This window comes from Thunnus maccoyii, chromosome 14, assembly GCF_910596095.1.
Source record: "Thunnus maccoyii chromosome 14, fThuMac1.1, whole genome shotgun sequence".
Taxonomy (NCBI): domain Eukaryota; kingdom Metazoa; phylum Chordata; class Actinopteri; order Scombriformes; family Scombridae; genus Thunnus; species Thunnus maccoyii.
This window is the reverse complement of record NC_056546.1, coordinates 16,581,932-16,607,281: the sequence shown is the minus strand read 5'-3', so window position 1 is coordinate 16,607,281 and position 25,350 is coordinate 16,581,932. Positions and strand designations below refer to the sequence as shown.

At 39.7% G+C, this 25,350-nt stretch overlaps 1 protein-coding gene across 2 annotated transcripts in view; it reads right to left on the bottom strand.

Annotated features, from left to right (window-relative positions):
* The window catches only part of golga7bb (golgin A7 family, member Bb), a 223,120-nt gene that overhangs the window by 27,876 nt on the left and 169,894 nt on the right, over positions 1-25,350 (bottom strand). The window contains exons 1-7 of one of the 2 annotated variants that reach the window (XM_042432738.1): positions 24,731-24,811; positions 19,331-19,456; positions 18,500-18,652; positions 14,266-14,367; positions 11,589-11,797; positions 6,329-6,422; positions 6,074-6,231 (exon numbers count right to left, since the gene is read on the bottom strand). In XM_042432738.1, the coding sequence (XP_042288672.1) occupies positions 11,711-11,797; positions 14,266-14,367; positions 18,500-18,652; positions 19,331-19,456; positions 24,731-24,742 (480 nt within the window). In that variant the 5' untranslated portion in view covers positions 24,743-24,811 and the 3' untranslated portion in view covers positions 6,074-6,231; positions 6,329-6,422; positions 11,589-11,710. Of the gene's footprint in view, positions 1-6,073; positions 6,232-6,328; positions 6,423-11,588; positions 11,798-14,265; positions 14,368-18,499; positions 18,653-19,330; positions 19,457-24,730; positions 24,812-25,350 lie in introns of those variants that run through there. The other variant, XM_042432737.1, reaches the window with a different exon arrangement.

Sequence of the window (25,350 nt, the reverse complement as noted above, 5' to 3'; positions counted from 1 at the left end):
CAGCACTCAGCAGGAACTCATCCCTGTGTCTCCTCAACATTTTAAAGCAGTTAGGAAGGCATTGACTGACACAGCACCATTTATTTGCCTCTAGCAACAGATATAAGAAGAGCAAACCACAACAACCTCTGTTTTACAATTAAACAAGATGATCAGAAGTGACATTTTAACTGGAACCACACATTTCCAGCCTTGGATGCTTAACATTGTGTTTGTGTGTAGCATTTTGGGCTGCATTTGGGGAAGGTCCAACGGCAAACACAACACAAGGGCTGTCAATCAGACTGAGGTTAAATAAACCAAGTGGACGCTCATGCCAAAGCCAACAGGCAGGGCAGGGGTATAGAGGGGAAAAAAATTGATTTACAGTAAAGGAGAGTCTCCAAGACTGGGCTAAGCACAATGAATCAAGTGCGGCCAAAACACAGAGAGACAAATCCTGCAGTTTCCACTATGTTTTACCTCTTTCTGTCTTCAGGAAGCATCTGAGCACTGAGGTTGTCACGGTCAAAATCATATACAATATCCATACACATGTTCAAACAAGGATGTAAGTGTGGGTGGGGCTTTGTCTACAATATGTCAGTATATGCTTTAAAGGGAGTCGTAGCACTGAATCTTCTTGTATGTTGCATCACACAAGATATGGTTTAATGCACCATCATACCTCACCGTGATCTTGAATCTAAGTGTTTGGTGGGCCTGAGTGAGCATGGCCAGTTTTGATGCCTGACGAGACGCTGTGTTGGACTACAAGATATTTTCTTTGACTGAACTCCTGTTGTTTGGTCGGTTTTTGTCAGGGAAGCTGTCGTGTAACGTGTCTGTGAAAAAAACGTGTATTCATGTGTGATTCCAGACACAGATGAGTGTCAAGAGCAGACTGGTGGATTACAGGTCCTCCTCTAATGTCACTGCAGGTCTGACTTTTCTTTGATGCCAAAAGCTGCTCCTGAGGGGCTCCGTGTTTGATGCATTACATGCAAGCACACAATTGTAAACTTCACTATAATGACTGCACTGCATTTGCCAAGCACCGCTGCCAGTCAAAATATTTTTGGAACACTGAGGCAGTGGTGGCGTACTGATTTTCTGTCATTTGTGGGAATAAACATTTTATCCAATCAATACCAGAAAGTGACTTTTTTTTTCTCCTTCTGGCTGTCCGTGACTCTGACTCAGAAAAAAACAGTGTAAAAGGCCACCTTTTTCTTGTTTAGATAATAGGGAATGAAAGAGCAGGAAGGGCGTGGGGGAAGTAGAACGGAAAGAGAAAGTGTTGTTCAGCCAAAGAATGAGGAATTTAAAAACTTGGAAACTCAAAACAATTGCAGCAACAATCTAGCAGAAGGCAGGAAAAAAAAAGATTTGGTGGAAGAAAGGAGGTCTGTGTGGAGCGAGAGAGCAGCTTGTTAGCGTGAGAGTGACCTTTCCCCACAGGTGTTGAGATGTTTCTTCACTCTTCTGCTGTCTTTGAGAAAATATCAGTTCACTCTCACCGCTCCTCCTCTGTCTCCACTTCTGTGATCTTAACTAAGCCTCAATATCTGCCAGAACGTTATCACTCATTTTTGGTCTTATGAGCAGGCTATGATGGATCTACTGTACACCTCTTATAAACACATACACACATGGTCACACACACACACACACACACACACCGATACAAAAGGCACTCTGGACCGTCACTGCTGCAAAAAATGTCCATTGAAACAAGTTGGTCTAGAGCTTAGTCTGAAAATCTTCCCTTTAAAAAAGCATTTTTTTTTTCTAATGCTGTTTCACTTATTTTCAGATTTTCAAAACCAGAGTTTTAAATTAATACTATATATTTAAAGAGTAGAGTTTCAAACTCACAGAATGTTTCTTAGTAATATGTGGTAGCAATACAGAGAGTTATGAGAACATTTTAGATGAATTGGTCATAAATTCAGACCTTGAATTAGATAAAAAGGCATAAATAGTGTCTCAAAAATTTCAATTAGCAATAGAATTAGTCTTAGCAGTTTGGTTGTTGTCTGGGCACCAAAATATAAAAGAAATTTGGTGTGTTTTAACCCATATTTGCTTAAAAATCAGTCAGAACAGGACAATCATTATCTGTCTTTCTATGCTTTTTGTGGGGTTAATTGAAACTTCTGCAGACACTGCACTGTCCCTCTCCTGAACTTAAAACCAACTGTTATGATGAAGAAGGGTTGCCTAGTTATGGCCAATTACGTATTAGTCACACACGGTTGCAGACTGTTTTTGTTAGTGGAAACCATATTGTTTACCCACATTGATCCATTTGTGTATTGAGGTTCCAATTTTGGTGGTTCTTGACATAAAACTTAACAACAAACTATTTTTAAACTCAAATTTCAGTGTTCCTTGATCCAAATTTGTAGAGCATTTCTTCTGGAATGTTGTGCATCATGTTGTGTCAGCTGAACATACAGTATTTGAATCTTTGCCTTTTAAATGTCAGTTTTGACATTCAGTTAAAGAGTCTCCCTCAGGACACTTATAGTAACAGCTACTGTGCACATGTATAATCGCATGGTAAGAAGAAAGTATCTAATCAGATTTTCAAATTCAACTTTGCTTTATTGGCATGAATGTCGCTTTGTGTGAGTATATCTAGGTCATTCATTGTCCCTCATGTCGTGGCATATTGATACATATTGGGCAGCAATATGCACTTTCTCCTTCTCCTGGGAGTATTTTTAATTTTAAGCGGTCACTAAACTCTTTGAAATCTGAAATTACAGACTTGAACTTGTTAAAGTAAATGTTCCTTATTTCATTGAATGTTTTACATTGTAGGAGGAAGTGCGTCTCTGTCTCAACCTCACCTGTCGAACAGTGAACACATATTTTGTTTTCTTTTGGTTGCCATGATTTTTTTGTGTTGTCCTTTTTCGATTGCCAGTTTGTGGTCAGTGAGCCTGTACTTGGTTAGGATCTGTCTCTGCTTTCTATCTCTGACAGTAGAGAGATATTCTGCCAGGTTATAATTTCTTTTTAGGGCCAGATAACATACTAATCTACTTTGGCTTTTAGTGTCTTTTTTCCAATGTTCTAAATAGTTTCTTTATATTGCGTAATAATTTGGTTTACTCTGATTGGTGTTTGGAAAGCAGTGTTGGTGTGAGACTGTTCAGAGTGTGTCTGAGAAGGGGCAGTTTGTCTCGGCACCAACTGACAAAGGGGACTCTTTCTGGGCTCAGCTCTTGGGGTTGGAGATCTTTGGATTGGAGGGTATCTAGGAGGCTGGATTCTGTATGTAAAGATTCTGTTTGATGTTTGTCCCAACGGGTATAGCTATGATGACTGAGTGGACCCCAGACTTCACTACCATACAGCACAATCGGCAGGATGACACCATCAAATATTTTAAGCCAGATTTTAATTGGAATTTGGAAATTATAACATTTTCTCTTAATTGCACTTGGAGCTCTTCAAGCTTTTTCTTTTAGTGCATTCACTGCCATGTTTAAACTCCCTGATGCTGTTATAGTTATACCAAGGTAGGTAAAACTCATACTATGTTCAATAATATGATTATTTATGGTGAACTGGTATATGTTCTCCTGACATCTGGGGCGTTTTTGAAAAATCATGACATTAGTTTTCTTCATATTTACTGCCAGGGCCCAGTTCTGACAGTATTTTTCCACTGTGTTCAGCTGTTGCTGTAGTCTTTGTTTAGTAGGAGACAGTAGAACAAGGTCATCAGCATAAAACAGATACTTCACCTCTCTATCTAGGAGGGAGAGGCCAGGAGCAGCACATTGAATCAACTGAACAGCAAGTTCATTCATATACACATTAAATAAATCTGGACTTATTTGTCCAATTTTAACAGCACACTTATTTTCCAAATACATTGATTTAACCATATCATACATTTTGCCCTCTATACCACAATGTAGAAGTCTGTAATACCAAATACCAAATATAGTCAAACCTGAAATAAATAAAACAAGTGAATATCTTACCATTTGTTGTTTGGTGTACATGTTTGTTAATTAAAGTGTGAGGGGTATATACATAGTTGGGGCTGCAGTGTTTTGGGAGGAAGCCTATTTGATTTTTACTCAAGATGGACTGTTCATCAAGGAAATATCCTTTTATTTAGAATACTACGGAATAATTTACCTACTGTAGACAACTGCTGACACAGATGCCATGGTAGTTACTAGGATCTATTTGGTCCCCACTCTTGTTAATCGGGTAAATGAGCCCTTTACACCAGATGTCTGGAAAACATCCTGACTGTAATACAATATTGAACAATTTTAACACTTCACCCTGCATCTCTGGGGTGCTGCATTTGAGCAATTCATTTTTAATGTAGTCTGGACCACAAGCTTTCCTTGGCCAGAGAGATTTTGTCTGTGTAGTCGGTTGTTCCCATGTAATTGAGAAATCAAGGGGGTTTTGGTTATCTTCACTTGTTTATTTTATGTTTGGAGTTTTTCTTTTATAATACATTGATCTGAATTAATTAGATTTTTTGGTATTTCTTTGTACAGATTTTCAAAATGTGCTCTCCAGATGTCACCATTTTGGATGGGTAATGCTTGTGGTTGCTTTGTGTTGAAGTTGTCCCACATATCCCACAATTGATTTTGATTAATGGCATTCTCAATATCGTCAAGTCTCATGTGGGTATAATTTTGTTTTTTGTTCCTAATTGTACATTTATATTTGCTTAAAATTTCTTAAAAATTTGGGTTGTTTGGTTGGCACTGTTTTTCATTTTCTTTTCTGATGGATTGCATTCTTGATCAAACCATTTGTCAGCGTTTTGTCTTTTAACAGGCCTCCATTTTTGTTTTATAAGGTCAGCTTTAATAGTTGCCTTATGAAATATCATACTGACATCATCAATGACCTTCTTTACACAATCTCTGCTAGGGGCATAGTGATTTTGGTCATATGTCATTCAGCTTACTGCGTTCCCTTTTTGTGTCACTCATTTGATCCGAGAGTTTAAAGAATACATGTATTTGGTTGTGGTCTGAAAAGGGGGATTGCTGTCTGACAGTGAATGCACTGATAGTGGAGGGGTCCATGTCAGTGACTGCTTAGTCTACTACACTAGACCCAAGAGCTGTGGAGTATGTGAATCTCCCCTCTGAACCTACCGTTAAATATGTACAGGCCTAAAGGCCCGACAGAGATGCACTCCCTCTCTGCCACTTTCATTTATTTCAGAGTCAAGCTTGTTCCGATGGGTGACGGTTGGTGTGGCAGACAACGGAGACTGAGCATCTACTGGGGGTATATAAATAGCACAGAGATATAGATCCCTATCAGTTATGCCCAGGTTTTGATCTAACCTTAAACAAATGTGGATTGACCCTGTTTTACTGGTGAGATCTGAGCAAAGATCTTTATACCACATAAATTACATACATGACGTAATTTCCCCTGCAAATCTGAGGGGAAACCAATCATTCTGAGTGAATAAATACATGAAGAAATGCATTATAAAAACCACAACCCTGTAAGCTTAAAGCTGCTATAATCAACATTTTTGTTTTAAAAATGGATCATGACTATATGCAAAAGGGGGTCTTTCATAGTGATGAATCCACAGAAAACAGCTCAAATCTCCACAGAGCTTTACAGCATCTTTCAGCTTACTGTTTTTGTTTCTCAAACTCTAACTTTACTGAGCTACAAGGAAAGTGAATATTGAATTTGGGTAAGGACTGGGGACACTAGACTACATGTGAATGTTAATGTTCCTCTGTATCTTTTTGATGTGTAAAGAGGCAAATGTTGTCCGATACATTTGGCAAATCAACTCAAAAGAGGATAATCTGTCAGTGTCAGTAAGATTTTAAGACTAAACACTAGATTAATCGATTTTCATGAAGCTTTGGTGAAAGTTCAATGAGGAAGATCTCTTCCCTCACATTGTCTTGTTTCATTGATGGATGAATGTCGCTTTCCCACACTGTCAAAATCCCTACAGTACATTCACAATATACACTCCGATGACAATCAGACCCTTGATACCGTTCTTTAAATATCATATATATATATATATATATATATATATTCTCCTCCCCATCACCTCCATGACCTCCATGATATCATGGGAGACTCAGCTTCCATCAATCATCTGCTGGCTCCATTCCACTACCACCAGCGTCTAGACTCCAGGGGATCCTTTCCTGCCTCCCATCTTCATATGGGCCTACACTTTATGAAGAGGATTCACAATGATGTAGTCTAATCGCAAAAACAAAAGATCTTACCATGTTGCTAATCTCAATAAACATTGTTATTCACTTTCAAATGATCTCTCCTTATTGAACATGGATTTTACCTGCAGTACCGACAACCTGGAGATCCTGTCCTCAGGTGAGATGACACGGCTTCAGTGTGGAGTTCCCTTCCCTCGATTTTCCTGATGTGCGTGACTGAGAAAGAAAGAGCGAGAGAGACACATTGAGAGAGCAAGAGAGAGAGACACAGAGAGCGAGAGAGAGAGAGCGCCCAACATCGACCTCATATGAACTCAGAGCAGAGACGCAGTATGCATCCAGTTTCTCAGCAACAACATAAATCAAACCTGCTTAGATAGCGGCAGTCAGCCTGCAGTCACAATAACTCAGTCTTTTCCCATCAACTTTATGAGATACTTTATTTATCTCTTGGAGGCATTTGAAACTTTTCTCCTCGAGTTTCAAATAATAATCAGCTTTGAGAAAAAAAAATATACATGAATCCATTTCAATTAATATGTAAATAATCTATGTAAACACATAAATAGCATCAAGATAAGATACAAATTCCTCTTTCTAAGCAGCACAACTGAGGGACCGACTTTGTTGATCAGGGATTTCACTTCTCATCCTCTGGTACTCACGTTGTTTACACACAAATCATGCAGTATTAAACATCAATGCAGTATTAGTCTGCCCGAGCCAAAACAGCTCAGAACTCAAGCAAGCACTCAAAGAGGCTGGTACCAAGACTCTATATATCGTCTTTTATATTTTTAGGAAGACATCATATTGCACTATGAATAATCTCTCACTAGAAACAGTTTAATATACATATCAGAGCTCACTGATGACTCCACGTATCTGAACAAACTGGCTGCACTCTCATATACAGTACAGAGATAAATATATGGCATGAGAATTTACATACTGAAATGGACTATACTGTACATCACCACCTGACCCACAAGCTTTATATCTCATTGTCTTTTCCAAAGACATGTTTTGGCACAGAGGTTATCTTGACAGCCAGTGTGATAGTGGGTCAAAGTTTAAGCTACTACATAATAATGTATTTGTATCTCAATGCACATCTTTTCATAGTTTTCATAATCTTCACTCCCCTGGTTGTCGTCATTAATCAAAGAGGTCATTCCTGAAAGGACAAGCTACATATTAATGCCTTTAATGCCGGCACACAGTGCTTCTGTCTCCTCGCAGTCTTAAAGGAATAGTTCGACATTTTGGCAAATTCTCATTCACTTTCCTGCTGAGAATTAGATGATTATAGTTAGTTTAAGTATTGTACTTAAATACAATTTTGAGGTATTTGTACTTCTGCTCCACCACATTTCAGAGGTATTAATCATCATTTATCATTCATCATATTCATTATGATGATATGTCATAAGATTTTTCAAACAAAACATATAATCACATTTCAAATGATGATGCAGTTGTTCCCTGCAAAAAATATCCTCATCAAGTCATTTTAGTCTCTAATTGAAGTCTACCTCCTTAATTTCTCAAAACCATTTAAAGAACCCCCCAGTGCAGTAAAAATATTCCAGCCAAATCAATCTGCTTCAAGTATTTTCTAAGTTTTTCTAAGTTTTGTTTATAAGTCTAGTGCAGTAAGTGCATCATACTTACTTTACTTTTACTAAAATAAAGGATCTGTGTACTTCTTCCATCAGTTAGTTTAGCAGAGCATAAAGACTGGAGGAATCTGCTAAAATGTAACAGGATTTGCCTATGAGCACTTCTAAAGGTAACTAATTTACATGTTACATCTCATTTGTAGTTTAATCTGTATAAAAACAGAAGTGTAAAAATGTCAATTCACAGTATTACCAGGTTTATACTAAGCTAAGCTACAATAACTGGTTGTTCATGGTAGCTTCATGTTTACTGTACAGACATGAGAGTAGTATTGATCTTCTCATCTTACTCATAAGAAAACGTATGAGCATATTTCCCAAAATGTCAAAGTATTCCTTTTAAGAATTTCCACCTATGAATTTGGCACATCATCACCTCTCTGTTTACCTCCACCAAATTAACTGACATCGTTATTATTATTAACAATGTCATAAGCTACATAATCAACCTTCATCATACTGAAGATACTACACAGCAGCTCACAGCTGTACAGACAATATGCTTTCATGGCTGCTCTTTCACTTGATGCCCAATTTAGAGAGAATATCAAAACATTAAAAATGTGTTTAGGGACTTATACTGAGCAAAGTGATGTTTTGGAATTAATAGTATTATGGCATTTCTTTCCTCTTCTTTACACTCCACAAACTCAGCGTGGATAAACATTGACAAGCATGTTCAGTAAAGTTCTTCTCCTGTACAGATCATATACACTCGTTGTTTTTTTTTTCTTTATACATTGTCCATAGAGCTCCTTTATTTGCTTATTGGCAGTGTTGAGTCATTTTAAATTGGTCAGTCCATCAGCTCCAGGTCGGGTATCCATTCCATTGGGATGAAACATGAAGGCATCAAAAGCACAGGAGGCTGAACACAAGCACAACTGAACTGCTGTGGTAAAATGTTTGTCATTCGGGTAGTAAAATGTTGAAATTAAACTTTTCACTGGACAATTTTTATAGATGAGAAACAAAAAAAAAACCTTCAATGACTTTTCAGTGAAAAGTTTAACTTTATCTTGTGGTAAAACTATACAAGGCTGGTTTCAAAGCAGGGGCTCTGCTGAGGGTTTGCTTGTAGCTTATGTGGCTAAAGCAAAGGCAAAGGGCGACACTCCCAGAGTTAATTAAGAGATCATGTTATGAGACAAGATTAAAGAAAACAACATGGAAAATGGTTGAAAGGAAGAAGAAGACTGTGGCAACATAAATAAAATATGCAGACAGAAGTTTTTTCAGAAGTCTTGTCTTTTGTTAGATGTTTTGTGGGTGTGCTGTCTACTGGCATCAGCAGTTTTGCTACATACTGATCATCTTTTCTTTCAACAACCTCCACACATTTGAGTCACACAGGAGACACTATTTCCCACAAAATAAGACACATTTTATGCCCCTCAGGCTGCATAAATGTGTGCAGATATTGTGTTAGGATAACTGAAGAGTAGTGCAGTATTGTAAATAAGTAGTGTTTGATGAATATTAGGTTTCATTAAAGAGCTTCAGATACATTTAAATTACTGTATCCTTTTAGAAGTGATATGAATCATATAACTTTGTCTTTGAACTCAATCTTTTGTGTGTTCTTTTTTGGAAGCTAAAAGAAGAGGATGTCCTCAGGCCGACCCTAGAGGGTGCTACAGCAGTGATTCACTGACACACCATAAACTGATTACTATATTTCCTGATGATACAAAACTGAGAAATGATGGCTGGCAATGATAAACAGGCTTTTGATGATAGATATATTTCTGGTCTGAGGTTTTAGACCATCTGCATCAACATCTCTGAAATCCTGTTTTATTTAATTGCTTTTTTGAGCAAGTTTTATTTGCATTTTTAGTTGTGTGCATGTCAGCAACAATATACTCTTTGTCTTTTTAATCACTACCGTTTTGATTTTGCAAATTTTGCAAAATTTAAAAGTAATCAGCATCTGGTTTGAGAGCCACATAGATGGACTAAAAAAGTTTCATGTTTTAAACTCATTTTAAACTAATTCTCCAACACACACCTACATATACACACACACGCACTCCTGTCATTAACACCCATACTGGCTTATGTATATTAAGCAGCTGTGGCGATAACAACGTTGACAAAAATGTGTCAAGAGAGTGTTCATTTTTCATTTAGGGAACTGATCTTTGCTCTTTGACGTCTCCTTAATGATTAGCTTTCATCTCACACTAGGGAAGACTGGAATTGATATCACGCACACACACACACACACACACACTACACACCAGATACACACAACCAGAGAAACCAGCTTGGGTTTGCTTGCGTTCGCAATGAGCTGAGACCACAGAGAATATTGTCTGGCTGGGTCGAGTCTATTTCTGCCAAAATCTGTGTGTGTGAAAGAACCCATGGCCACTAGCCACAGCTGTGTGTATACATGTGCGTGCATGTCCCCTAACCAGTATGTGTCCGTATAAGTGCTTGGTAATGGTTGTGTGCATCTGTATGCGTGTATGTAGAAAAGATAGAGTGTGTGCGTAGGAGTGTGACCTACAGCTGTGATGTGGATCACCAGTATCCACTGCTGTGAAAGAGAAGGATAAATAATCCAAGGTGCTCTCTGTTAGCTGTTTGATACTGGAGCCAAATGCATGTGAACAGAGCATTGAACCAAGCCATACCACAGCAGGCCCAATTTGCCAGCATTCAAAGCGGCTTGACCCTGACCACCTGACATGCATGCATTCATTCAGCGAGACTAGAGAACATTGGGTCTCTCAGGAAGCTGTTTCATTTTCTTCCCTCCGGATTTCAGAGTTGCAACACATTAGAGTTGTTGGAACTAAATGTGGGAGTCGAATATAAATTGAATAGTAAAAAAATGAATACTAATCGAATGCTGAAATTTTTATAAATGCGTTAGCAAGCGTTAGCGAATCTCGCCATTCTCGCCTTGGCCTACCCACATGTGAAAACGAAATGCTTTTGTCACGGCTGATGAACCATAAAGTTTTCTGAGTCTGACTGAATCACAATTTAACGTTTAATGTGCTAACGTAATGTCACTATGCTGTGTCTACGCTTAATTATTACTTAGCAAGAACGCTATTGGTAATGTTGGAGTGTCCTCTAGTGGACAGAACTTATAACAACCACATGCTGGTAGTGATATTGGCAAAGTATAGGCCTGTGTATACAGTGTATAGGTACATAGTACATATTAATAATTGCCTAAATTTGAGCATTAAGAATTCAAATATAATTTTAATATAAAAAAATACCAAGGAATGAAATTCAAATTGGATTATAGAGAAGACTGACCGCACTACAGCACAGACTGCAAACTACGTTGCCAGTGCGTCAGCAGATAGACGTAGTGATAGTGACCCCTCTGAAAACAATAAAGCATTGATGTCCAGTCTGATCTGGGCTAAGCCTGCTGAATCAACTATAACACAGAGATGGTCTGATTCATGGAAACAGACGTGATGGAATGAGAGAAAAGGTGAGTGGAAAAAGTGGAACAAAATAAGTTATGATTATTTTGGTTTGGATAGTTCTTGGAGAGTGAATGATATTCACTCACAGACACTCTGGACATGTGCCTACAGCCTACATGTGGGTTCTGTTGCGTTTGTGTTTATTCTGTTGCATATCCAGTGTGTATGAGTAAGCCAGCTCCTGTTCTCGAGGTGGGACATTGTAGGCCCCAGCAGGGAGTGTGAATGCTGTGGATCACCTCCTCGCTTTCTCTCTCCACTTGTCTTAGAACCTGGTGCTCTCATGTTTCAGCATGCGGATGTTGGTAAGAGTCCCGCTGCCCCTGTGGTGGTACCCGTAAGCCTGGCGCTGCCCCTCCAGTCACCGAGCGCTGCTTCCTGCCGACGACATGCTGCTGCTGGGACTGGAGCTGCCTGAGCCCCGGTCCTCAAACACACTGATCTCCAGCTGAGGACACAAATGTCAAGGAGAGAATGCTACAATACAAGGTTGAGAAAGTGCAGGAAGCGTTGGAGGTTCAATTCCACAATCACAACAACAGCCAAGGATCCTGAAATGTCTGAACCCTTTCTGTTCACTTATCTGCTTGGAACTACAGCGGAATACAAGACTTTTAAAATCTAAAACTGCTGTGCTGAACACTCTAAAAAACATTTTTTGTCCCAAACCGTTGTTATGTTGATTTTGGGGTGTATAACTGGCACAACTGATGTCAGACAAGATGATACTTATCACTATAGTGAATTTGAATCCACTGCTTGTAATATTCAACAAAAACATATAAAATCACTGTGTGTCTGTTTCTCTCCTTCCCCATCGTTACTACAAATGTATCTCGTTTGTGGCAATGATAAAATCAAACCCTTTCATCTACCATCACAACCAATATTGGGACCCCCTGTGCTGTGTCAGTTCAGCCATGCTTTTCACTTTTTATACCGACGATTGCCGTACAGATACACAAAATCAATACATTCTCAAGTATTCTGATGATACAGCTATCTCTGTTAAGTAAGTAAGGCAGGTCTGGGCTGCACCAACATGGCGTGAACAAAGTGGTCGAGTGGAGTCATAATAATGCTCTTGAGATTAACACAAAGAAAATGGAAGAAATTGTATTTGGTTCACCATCTGACTTTCATAAAGTTCCTATTGTTATCCATAATGAAAAAATCAAGTGGGTATTTTCATACAAATACTTGGGTGTAATGATAGACCATCTGTTATCCTGGAAAGACCGCATTGAATCTGTCTGCAAAAAGACAAAACAAAGAATTTATTTTCTTTATCGCCTAAGGTCTTTTGGCACAAGTAGACAAATTCTTCTTTTGTTTTTTACTTCTGTGATTATGAGTGTTCTACAATATTGTAATACTACATGGTACAAGTGTTTGTCCACTACTTTAAAGTCGAAACTGCTCCACCAAATGAAAACCTGCTCAAAGATTGTAGGCCAGACTATGATTGACTATGAATCAGCCTACCATAATAACATATTAAGGCTGGCCAACAACATTGTCTCTGACCCCAACCATGTCCTGTACAGTTAATACAAATTGTTACCATCAAACTGGAGATACAGGTTTCCACATTTTAATAAAGTTAGACTGAAGCACTGTTTTGTACAACAGTCAGTCCTAAAAGTAAATATGGAGCTTAATCCCAGGTCAAGTGTACACTGAAGGGCCTTGAATATTGTCTTCTGTGATTATAATGTTACGTTAAATGTACGTATCTTTGTTTCTCATCTTAATTTTTGACTTTTCTGTGATGTTGCAAATGGAGCTCCTGTGATGCAAGAAAAATTTCAGACTTGATCTGACAATAAAATATCATAATCATCATCTTTGTCAAACTTGTTTCAAAAAGGTCAAGATGACTCAAGGGGTTTCCCAAATCTCTAACATTTGTCTTGAACAAGCAAACCACAGCAAAACTCATAAAGTCTGCACTAAGCTTTATCTGCACTCAAGATGAACTAATAGCCATCGCCTGATGATAGGAAGCAAAACCAGAATTCAGTGTAAGAATTCATTGACTCAGTTTGTCCTTAATGATAAAAACATATGTCAGTGTTCAGGGTAGGAGATCATACTAACATGAAAAAAGACATACATGTGAGACACATTCTTCTGTTTGGGGAGAATGAGGTCTCTCACAGGACTTTTCTCTGTCTCAAACAGAGGCCATATTGTGTCGGAGTGTATTGACTAATAAGTGTTGGTAGTAGGTTGGCCCTGTGACTTGGAGCCCGTTCTTTGAGCTAGTCTGGGCCAGGTCTGTGTGATGGTCTACTGGACGCATTCTCTGTCTCTTCCTGACTACAGGAACTATGCTGAATCATGCCTCTGGCTACATCTAAAATAAACACAGTAACTCAAATATAAAAGAACATACAGTGCAATGAGCCTGAAGAGTTTTAATCTTATTTTAGAATGATAAAACAGAGGAAGATGGCTTGAGATGTCCAAACAGACAAAACAATGTCATAGGTGCATACACACCTCAGGCTGCTGATTCACCATATCACCCTGTTTTGTTCACCTTTTCCTATCAAAAGGGCATTTGACTGCATGCTTTTTCAGGCCTGTCTTGCTTCAAATCACTCCTGGGAATGATAGTTGGCCATTGAACAGCTCCTCTGCAGCAGCTGGAGTTTAAGTGCCATGTTCAAGGGCATCTTGATGGTAATTTATGAAGAGGAGGAGGAGAGTGTTTCTCATTCATTTACCCAACCCAGATGTTTCTAGCAGTTCTAAGGATTCTAACTGGTGACCAAACTGGTTTCTATGACCTCTAAACTCCTGCTACCTCCCATCAGCCTTCTATATATATATGACTTGTTTGAGCCTTTATCCTCTGCCTATTTCTTGCACAGTTGAACAGGAGAGCAGCAGTAGACGACTGAAGGATACAACTCTCATTCCTCTCTCTATGGGGTCTGTGAGCAGCAGACCTCTAGGAGCATAGATCTTCTCATTCTGCTCCTGGATGTAGCCAGATATTTTCCTCAGCACCTGAAATGAAACAGGAAGGCAGAGAGGGGTTAGAAAAGGACAGAGGTACATCTAGAGATAATCCAGATTTGATTAGAACCATTGGAGGCACAAGAAGAACCTAAAAAACCAGCAGAACATGTAGGAGAGAAAAATCTGAACAGAAATTCCAGCTGGGGATCAATTATCTGCATATCACCTTTCAAAGTCTCCCTGTGTTACATGTAATAACCACATACCTAAATGAAGCTAAACATGGGCAGGGCTGCAACAACTTCAACCTCCTCCTGTGCTGTCATGGGTGGAAAAAATGAAAAATGGAAGAAATGAGTTTGCAGTCCTGTGCATAGTTAGCATACGGCATATGATACTGACTCTCCCCAAGTCATTGCCCGTCTTTATTTTTCCTGAACATTATAATCTAAACTCAAAGTAATTCCATTATGCTCTAAGTACAGCAGTTATTTTTATACATAGTTCCAAGCCGCTCATGTCAAGCAATGCTGTATGAATTGAATTACTAAAATTGACGAGCATGAGCTTTTCTCGTTTTGAAGTTTTCCATTTGGAAGCTTTAGTTCCTAATTCCAAAGATGGCTCTCTCAGGCTAAATGTCATGCCTTGGTTAACTGTCGGGGCAATTTGGAAACACTCGAAAATGTGAAGTGGACAGTTTATTTAGATTGCATTGGCACTGGACTTATTTCTCAGCTTTGCAAGTGAGTATTGCATCAACTGTGCAAAAACCACAGAGCAGCAGTGGAGTGAAGCTGAGCAGTAAGTTCAGACCATGCCTTGGCAAACAAATTCAAACAAGCATGCCTGTATACATTCTCATACGCATTATAACCAAACACACACACACACACTAACATAGTTTGCCCTGGAGAGCAGAGAAGTATGAGTATTTAAGAAAACCTAAACACTGTGACCTAGTCCCAAGTTGCTGCTGATAGCAACCGAATGACTGCTGACTGATGGCCGGTCATGCTAAAAAGACAGCTATTAGCTAAAGTGGCATTATTAGAGCAGCTTATTCAGCCTGGGCTATGCCTCTGTGGACAGCAACAATGCTGATGTGCCATGCCTCTCCTAAAATCTGCCTAACCATGTCAATCAGCTAGACCACGCTCCACTGGGCCTCATGTACACTGAAAAAGCTGTCACCACTCCCACAACGGAGGTGCAATTGTTTGCACATCTGTCTGTCTTTGTTAAAACAACACACATCAGTATAATAGCAACATCAGCAAAAATTACAGCATCACAAACTGTGTATTGTATTATGTATTACAGGAAAAAATTGGTTTATTACAACTTGAGTCTAATCCTCTGACCACTTGTGCATCTTGTTCTGTGATCTCAGCAATTAACTTGGCGTCATCATAAGTAGAAAACTACAATAATAGGATCCAAACTGTAATAAGCCACAAGTATCCTTTACAGATGATGTATTTGTATGAAACACTTCTGTGAATTCCTGAGCTGATTTATTGAACATGACACATGCACATCCTCTTTTGCGAGTTCACTAAAGGTCACTGCAGTACTCAGCCTTGAGAGATTAAAACAATAGAGACCGTGCAACACACTGAGCAGCACTCCTCTGGGATGTCAAAGGCCTGCTACAGCTGCAGGCACAGCTGCTAATATAGTGACCCCTACTAACGGAGACTAAACCACACAACAGTCACAAATACTTCTTTCTGTCTTCAACTGGAAGAAGAAGAGACTTTTGTTGGGAAATGTCTGGAAAATGTTATGAACAAGAAATAAAATTCCTCAGTGAAATGCCATAGAAGAAGCCATCAAAAGGCAGCGGTTTGCTCCATTGTGCTGTGTTAAATCAGTCAGATCTATGTCAAGAACACCTCAGCAGAAAGCAATCAATATTTAGGTTGGAACGATGTCCGCAAATTTCTTAACGCAATATGAACGGTGTGTTTTGTTAAAAACTCCATCAAAGAGAACCAAACATCATAGAAAGGAAGCAGAGACACACAGAGCAGAGCCCTGACTAATAGGTTTATCGTGGTCCGGGGAAAAGGCCAATCCTTTCACTGCTAGCGAGCTCTCAGGGCAGCTCAGTCCTCTTCAGCGTAAAAATATGACAGTCAAGTATCCAAGCTGTGCCTCTGTTGTACCGGCATGTGTGTGACAGCCCCTCTGGGAAAAGCCTTGTGAGTGTGTGTATATCGCCTGCGCAGCAAAGGTGTCACAGTCGGTTTCACATGCATGCCAAGATTGTGTATTCTTCTGCTAAAATGAAGATTGTTTATGTCACCAAGTGCCATATAAAGGGAATGATGTGTGTAAGCCCCATATGTAGAGCTACATTCTTGTGAATAATACAAGAAGAAAAATTGCAGATACGAGGGCACGTACTATGTATTGGGGAAGCTTTATGAATGCTTGCGTGCACACGTATCTGTTCTGACATGCTGGGAGCAATCAGTGTCCTTTGATAGGGTGAGATGTAAGCATCACAGGCTCTGGGTGCTCCGATGAATATGCACACTGATCCTCGCTCGCTGGTTGTGTGGCCTCTTTATCAGCCGGACACACATAATGCGCATGCACAGCATCAACTTGGGTGGGTATACTTGATTGTCATCAGTCAGAACATCATTCAGCCAAGTTAAACAAGTAAATAAACACCTTTCCTGTGGGCCTGATAGCATCTCAGCACCCAGCTGACAGAAAGATGAAAGGAGCCTGAGACCACGCCATTTCTGCATGGCTTCGACGTTGCAATAAGCATTTTGTGCTTCTTGGTCAGCTCCCAGTACCTCTGTATCGCTTCAATAAAGAAATGTTTATGAAACACAACAAGACTAGTGAGATGAAGGTTGTGGGTGACAGAGATCAGAACAGCGAGGCATGCATGGATTTCACGCCACTCCAGCTTTACCTAAAACACTGGCAGTTACATACACAGTCACAAGAGCATAAATCAAACTCATGGTGTATGTGGCTGCGTTATGTATGCGTGTGTTCTTGTTCTATCTCAGTGAGCGACAAGCAGCAACACAGCCGCCGAGAGGTTTTATCACCTGCCCTTTCTCAGGATGGACATTTTGGTTGCGCTGAAGGTAGATGTCATGTTACCGTTGGCATGCTATGCCTTGCCCACCGGCACACAGGTACGGGATTTAGAGCGGGTTTTAAAAGTGAGTGGACAGACAGCTGAGGGGAGCATTGTGCAAGAGAGAATCAGATCGTATCTCCTGCTTTTTGGCTCTGCTGCCCTGTGTGAGTGGGTGTAAATAACTGTGTTCTGACCTCAAAGAGCCAGAGTGCATTAGAACACAGAACCGAATGCTTTCGTGTGTTTCAGAGAGAGAGAGTGAGAGCTGGTTTTCATAAAAATGGACAAATATGGCAATAAATAAGTCCTGCGGATGGGCAATGGAGTTTATAATAACCAGCTGTTGATGAATAATAGTCAAGCTGAAATAATCATCTCTACAAAAATGGAAGTTTTCTACTTCACTGTCTTTCAACAAAGCGGATTCTGATTGATTCCATTAACTTCACGTCATTAATATTACAATATTAAAATTATGTAATACTTGAATATTTATTATGGCAGCACAGTGGCCAAGTGGTTAGCACTATCGCCTAACAGCAGGAACATCCTGGGTTGGAAGCTGCTGGCCTGCTGGGGCTTTTATGTGTTGCGTGTGTACATTCACTCAGTGTCTAAGTGGGTTTCTTCCAGATGCTCTGGTTTCCTCCCACAGTCCAAAGACATCCAAGATATTTAATAGGTAGGACAGGTGAAATGAAGACTCTAAATTGCCTGTGGGTGTGAATGTAATTGGTAATTTCTTTGGTAATGTGTGTGCTGTGTGACAGAAGGGCAACCTATTCAAGGTGTTTCCCTGAACTAATGAGAGCTGTTCCCATCAGGTTTGCTCTTTAATTCTCAGTAGGTCAAAGTCGCACAAACAGACTTCTTATGAGACTGTGCTCTCTGGAATAATGATCATTTCAGTTGTGAAAACACCAAGATGGTGAGTAACCATATCAAAACAAGCTCTGAATGAAACAAATCTTTGCCTAAATATGAACTTTTTTTTGTATAGGTTAACATTGCTGTACAAGTTGTACTTTAAGTGTGCTGTCATGTAGGTGTGTACAAGTTTATTACCTTCTCATAGCGTGTCTCCATGCAGAGGAAGATGATGTAAGCCGTCGCACAAGCCAGACATCCTTCCAGGTAAGACTGACCTCCGATTTTTTCGGCCTCCACATAGTAAGTGTTCAGAGTCTTCACTGTCTCCTCAAGCAAGGTCCGCTCAATCTACTTACATACACAAACAAACATCCAGGTAGAGATATGGAGGCATGCACACACTGCAAGGGCTGCAAAAGTGAAAAGTGCTCTGGCATAACTGTGGGAGCAAGCTGTTCAGCTATAAAACCGCCTGCCAAACATACCAGCTGCATTCTGCTCAACCCAAAATACTCCTACTTTGTCAAACAGTTTAGAAGCACACCTCACTTATAGAATATGAAGAAACTTGAGGAGAAGATTACTCAGAATTGTGACAGCTAATGGTAGTGGTTTGATTTTTTTGGATTTTTTTTCTGACGGAGACCATTTACAGTGAAGTGATGCAGATTTTTACACTGACTCCCTCTGTGCTTCTCTCTGTGCCTGTTTCTCTCTGTGTGAGTGTGGACTGTCTGCCTCAGATGCTAATTAGTAGACAGGTCTACAATAATATCTCTGCATAACAACATTAACAGATGCTAATGCAGCAAAGTGAAAAGAGCACAGTTGCACATCAAAAAAAATTACATTCTCTCCTTGTCCCAAAAGTAAACATGAACCTATCCTCTGAGCACACAGAGGAGTTTTAAGATAATTTCAACACTTTTATTCTGCTTTTGGCTGAGCAAGAACAACATATCATTTTACTGGATATTTGTGTGTGTGTGTGTGTATGTGTGTGTGTGTGTTTGTATTTGTGCTCACCCTGCTGTCAAGCTCTGAGGGAAACTTGGTCTGGAAGCGGCAGACTGTTCCTTCGCTATAGTCTCTCTGTATAAACACCTTTGTGACCAGAGATGCACTGTGCCTCAGCTCCTGAAGGTTATGGAACTAAATACATAAACAAATACAACAGGGAAAAAATCAGTTAAAGGTCCAAAATATATTTTGTTAGAGCAGCAGGTCACTGTGTGCTTTTTAAAGAGTGTTTTTACAACAAATAATGGTGATTTAATATACAAGATGAGCACAAGTAAGATGCAAAACAGAGTGAGGGTGTAAAAGGGCTTCCACTGTACTGTTTATACCATCAAACAGAAGCTTGAGCATACCTCATTATCAAAATGTTGTACTTTACAATCCACTCTAGCTCTCAATTACATGACCCGTACAGTAGTTATACAGAGTTATCCGATATTTCCTGCCAGCTATGAGTTGTTTTACTGTCTACAGGTGCAGCAGGGATAGACGCACAGAGAAAATGGTACCATGTCACTACGTCAACAGCAGTGCAGGCGTAGTTAGCACTCTCACTGCATTCCTCCTGCATCAATAGGCCCAATTGCAGTAATCACTAACACTTTGAAAGACTCCCCTTCACAGCACTTTGATGTTGAGTGGTGTGTTTTACACCCAAACAGCCATTCCCTTGAGAAGCACACAGCAGAGAGCAAGTGGGCCAGTGTAAACTTGTCCCCTGCTGATCTAAATTACTCCCCTCCAGAGGATGGTAATTAGTGATACACTAGAAGTGTGGATGGAGGGAGAGAGAGATGAACAAAAAGAGGGTAAGTGAATAGAGTGAGAAACAGAGAGAGACAAGGTTTGTGTTCATATCAGCGCCTCAAATTTTTTTAATAAAAGTCCGTATTTCACAGAGCGTGTTAAGCTGTTGCATTTTAAATGCAATATTTATTCATATTACTCTAAAGGTATCTCAGCCAAAGTTTGGCTAGCTATATTACTGAAAGAACGCGAAGCTGTGTTTATGAGGTTACTTACATGTATGAGCCCTAGAGAGTCATCTCTATGTAAGCAGACATACTGTAGTATAGTGCCAGCTTTTCATCTCTATATTGGGTCCATCATTCACAACCAAGAATAGCATCCAAGCTGCTATTTCTGTCTGTTAACAGCCAAAATCAGCTCACAGCCACAAATTTCTGTCTGCCTGAGCTTTTAATATTCTCCTCCTCCTCCATTCGCTATCTTCAGGCCATCATGATGAACAACAAGTCACTCTATTAATAGAAGCAATTATCAGCACATGATTGAGAATCTTTTATCAGAGTAATAAGTAAGCTGGCAGAGAGTCCAGTTCATTAAAGATCCCCTCCAGAGATGTTTTAAGACATATAACAAGACTAGGTCAAAACCTAGTACATGGCTGGACTGTGTATGAAATGCTAGAGGGCTATTAATTTGAAACGACGGATACAGGAAGTGGCGTGGTGACACGACCAAGCCCCCAGGGAGTTCGCCCAGCTTTGGCTGAAACCAATTTGACATCCATGGGCCTTTCTCAATACCAAATATGCCAAGTTTGGACTTGCGTACTTGCGGTACCAGCTTCAGAGGCTGGGAGGATGCAGTATAATCATTCTACAACTGGAACAGCAACGTTCCTGCTGACAGCAGCAGCTCCTTTGTTGAGAAATCCAGACTCTATGAAGATGCAAATATTTTTAGTTTCAAACGTTTAACTGCAAACAAGATCTCAAGATGTCTTGGTAATAGTAAAATCTACTCAAGTTTTTACTTTTGCTGCCAGAGGAGGTTTTGTGGATTTTCACGCTTTTAGATCATTTGAAGAAGGAAAGCAGGGAAAGAAGGAAAGGAGGGAAGGAAGACTGAAAAAAAGATTGAAAGAGGGGCGTAAAAGATTGAAAGGACATAAAAACAGATGGATACAAACAAGAAAGGAAGAAAAAATAAAGGAAGAAGCAAGGAAAGGAAGAAGTAAATTAGGAATGGAAGAAAGATGGAAAGAAAAAGGAAAGAAAGAAGAATATAAGGAAAGATGGTAGAAAAAAGGAAGACAATAAATAAGTGAAGAGGAAAGAAATGAAAGAAATAAGGAAAAAATGAGCAACATAGTGAAGAAAAAAGCTTAAATAACAGAGATGGATGAACTGAAACAAAGTAGGAGGAAAATAAAAGAAAATAAACTTAGTTACTTTGTGTCTCCATAATAACACCATGTTTTTGATTGAAGAGCAATGGGAGCATCACATCACTCTTTGCATGGATCTGAATGACAAAACTCTGCCTAAGACCTGAGGACTTGTGCAGAATACCAACACTGATGCTGACGTTTAGTTGACAGGTCGTTCTGGGAGCTGTCCAGAGTCATATACTCGACAACTTTTGCCTTGCACTGTCACTGTGCTGAGGCCAGTGGGACGTCAGTGTGTTTTTGCTTGTTTGTGACCTACTGACCTCTTTCTTACATCTCTGTGCTACATGTAGCTTGCAGCTGAGCAAATCAGGCAGAAGTCATGTCTCTCTGAGGGCCTCCAATCAAACACTGAGTCCATCCATTTGTCCAAACATGACCCACCACTTTCCTGGTTTTAATGAACTTGGAGATATGTGCTACAAATCCTAAAAAAAAATAGACTAACTTACTTTACTTTTAGTTTGGTTTAAATTGATTTGCACACCGAAGCAAAATAAACAAAGTGAAAAAAGGCTACAGAGGTAAATCTTCTCACTAGAGCTGCAATGATTGGTTGATTAATCAATTATCATCTTGGGCTTTGGGAAACAGTAATCGACATTTTTCACCATTTTCTGACATTTTATAGACCAAACAACTAATCGATCAATCGAGAAAGTAATTGACAGATGAATCGATGATGAAAATAATTGTTAGTTGCAGCCCTACTTCTTAAGTTAAGAGAGTTATAAATACAACAAGACACGTAAATCTAATGTAGCACAAAATGATGCACAAAACTCAGACTATTTCATAAACTGTAAATTGCTGTTTTGCACAGTATTAGCATGAAATAACAGGGATTCAGCATATAAGCAGTTCATGAAATTTTTATTATGAAGGATTTTCCTGGAAAAATTCTACTGGTGAACAAAAACTGATGCATTTCCTGTTTCATGAGCAGAAATAGCCACTGGCTGAGCAGACAAATAAAAGACTAACTACAACGAATAAAACTACTGTACATCAATTAAATTAAAAGTAAAATTTGACACATGCTGCAGTAATGACCTCTCATGACCAAGAACATTGCGAAGTTTTACAAAAAGATCACTTTTCGTGTCTTTGTCATATCCTTTTATTCCCACAGCAGTACTCTCCACCTATTAGTCTCCCCAGCTTGGACCTGTGGGTCTATGTGACTCTCATTGCCGTGACATGCTTCCTAGTTTAGTCACTCCGACTGAAGGAACACACAGCGACAGCATGGGTGAGTGCAGCCGGTGGGCAGACATCGCAAAGGGCACACACACACAATTACAGCGCGAACAGTGAATACACTCGGAGTTAAGACTTTTCATTCTCTTCTCATAGCTCTTTCAGCATGTTTCTTACTGTCAGCACTCTCTTTTCATCCCTTCATAATATAACTGGTTTCCTGCCATTGGGAGCAGAATATTTCATGTTTACTGCCAAGCTGGGCTGGCCAGAGGTCTATAAATCATTAAAGTTTAGACAGTGTTGACAAAACAGTCAAATTTCCATGACATCTAGGTGGAAGATTAGTGACTGTGGGACCAAAGCTGGAAGAGGAAATTTTCCTGGAAGAAGGTGGAACATTGTTTCAGTAGAGAGCTGAGCCTGTGCCAGCTGTTGAGATGATGACTCTGCTTCAACACATTATTCCTCAACAGTATAATACGCGAGCCAGGGCTAGCCTATGGACTGAGATCTGGCAGTAGTAGAATGGATCCAGAGACCGTCGATGCAGCACAGTCTGCAGTACAGGCTGATTGTAACTCAGTCACTTAACCTGGTCATTTGCTGACTTGGCATACAGTAAATATCATGGAGTGAGATATAAAATAGAGAGATGGGAAAGAGAGAGAGGGATATATAAAGGAATGGATAGGAAGTAAACTGGGCTGCTCTAATCACTGATAGTAACAAAGTGCAGCAGCCAGTTCACATTAAATATGTCATGGATAATTGATAGGCCTTGGACATAAAATCTGTCCTGGTTCCATGCACTGTATGTGTTTGTGTGGGTGTGTATCTGTGTTTATGTGCATGCATGTGTATGTGTGTGTAATTGATGGGTCTTGGACAGGGATACTGGCAGTCCACCAGAGGAAATCAGAGCCAATCTGCCAATGTCTTGCAGGCACAGAAAAAAAAAGCACAATCATGAATCCTACCAGCTTACTGTGCACTGCACCTTTACCTGCAGCATTATCACACTTACATTAAAACGCCATTCATAAATTGGATGTTTTCAGATATATTTAAGCACATACTGCATACATGAATGTAATCTGTAAACTTACACTGTAGTAATAGCTGTCTCCTCTACTGAAGTCATTATTATGATAACTAAGGCAGATATGTCTTCAGCATTATGGTGACATCACCAAGGACACAAAGGCAGAGAGGAAGTCGTGCTGCTGGCCCTTAATGAGGCTAAAAATACATCTGCAAGAGCTGTTGCTGCTGTTTGGAGTAACTAGTAGTGACACTGCCTGTTATATACCACCAAATCCATTTCAGTCATGTACTCTCTGCATCTGTAGCATCTACTGTATAGTGCTGTATAAAGCTGCCAACCATGTCAGCTACATTTATTAAGAGACATGAAGGGTGTATGACACCAAGGAGCTAGACGGTCAAGCTGCTTCTATATGTGGTTCATTTAAAATACGAGGACGAAGCCTTGTCAGGCTAATTTATAAGTACGACTGAGACTGTCCCTGTCCATGGTGCTGACTGCTCCATCATCTCATCACCACTTCCATCAGTCTCCTCAGCTTTGAGCCTACTGGATACCTGAATGACATTGGTCTCAGTTTCTTCCTGTATAATGTGTGAGAATAAAATCATTTCTGGGGAAAAAAAGAAAAAAAAACTTGTTCTCTATCTGAAGATTTCTGTTAGCTATTACAGAGCTCATTTAAAACTGTATGGAAATAAGTGAAACTGAAGCTCCTGGATGAAGATAACGTTACATTAGTCTCTGCTACCACGTCCAGTCGGTTTTTTTCATTGAATTAAGGCAACATTCACCCGCACCACGATAAGCTACAGAAATCGTATGTTCAACCACAGAGACAGTCAGTTTTATAGACAACCTGCATCTCTTAGGGAAAAAAAACGGAGGTAAAAAATCATTTCTCGGGTTTTGCTCATAAAACACTAAAAGGAAAAGGCAGCAAAAGAGCTGAATTTCTTACCTCTGTCGCCATATTGCAGTCAGAGGGTGCAGGATCTGTCCCGTGCTGAAAACGACAACCGTTTGCTCGTGCTGTGCGGGACAAGGCGACTACACAGCTTGGCAGGAAGACGGCACGCACGAGCGCTGGTGCGTGAGAGTGCGTGAGCGCGCGCCTGCGAGTGTTATAGTGGGACGGAGGAAGAGAGAGAGATATGTTTATGCTAATCACATATATGAATTTCTAATAACGTAAAGCGGGAATAATTTGCTCTCAGCTTCAGTCCTCAAGGTTAAAGTTTCAAACCGCAGATTTCCCAAGTGCTCGCGGTTTATTTAGGTTAGTGTTTCTATGTGTAGCCCTTTTTGGAGGGCTATTAATAATTGCATTGATTATCAATAATTTAAAGAAGTGCCTTGGCTTCCGTTTCTATTTGCTACCAGTCCACTCCAAATACATTAACAAATACAACTCCCATTTCTTCACTAAAAGGTAAAAGATGAAAACCAGGGGGATAAAAAACACAACAAAAAACTGCTTTAATCTTTTTTCTCAAAAACTCATATAAATAATTAAATATTCTGATCACATTATATATATATACTATATTAATGTTAAGCTCCCCTAGGAAAAAGGGCTTC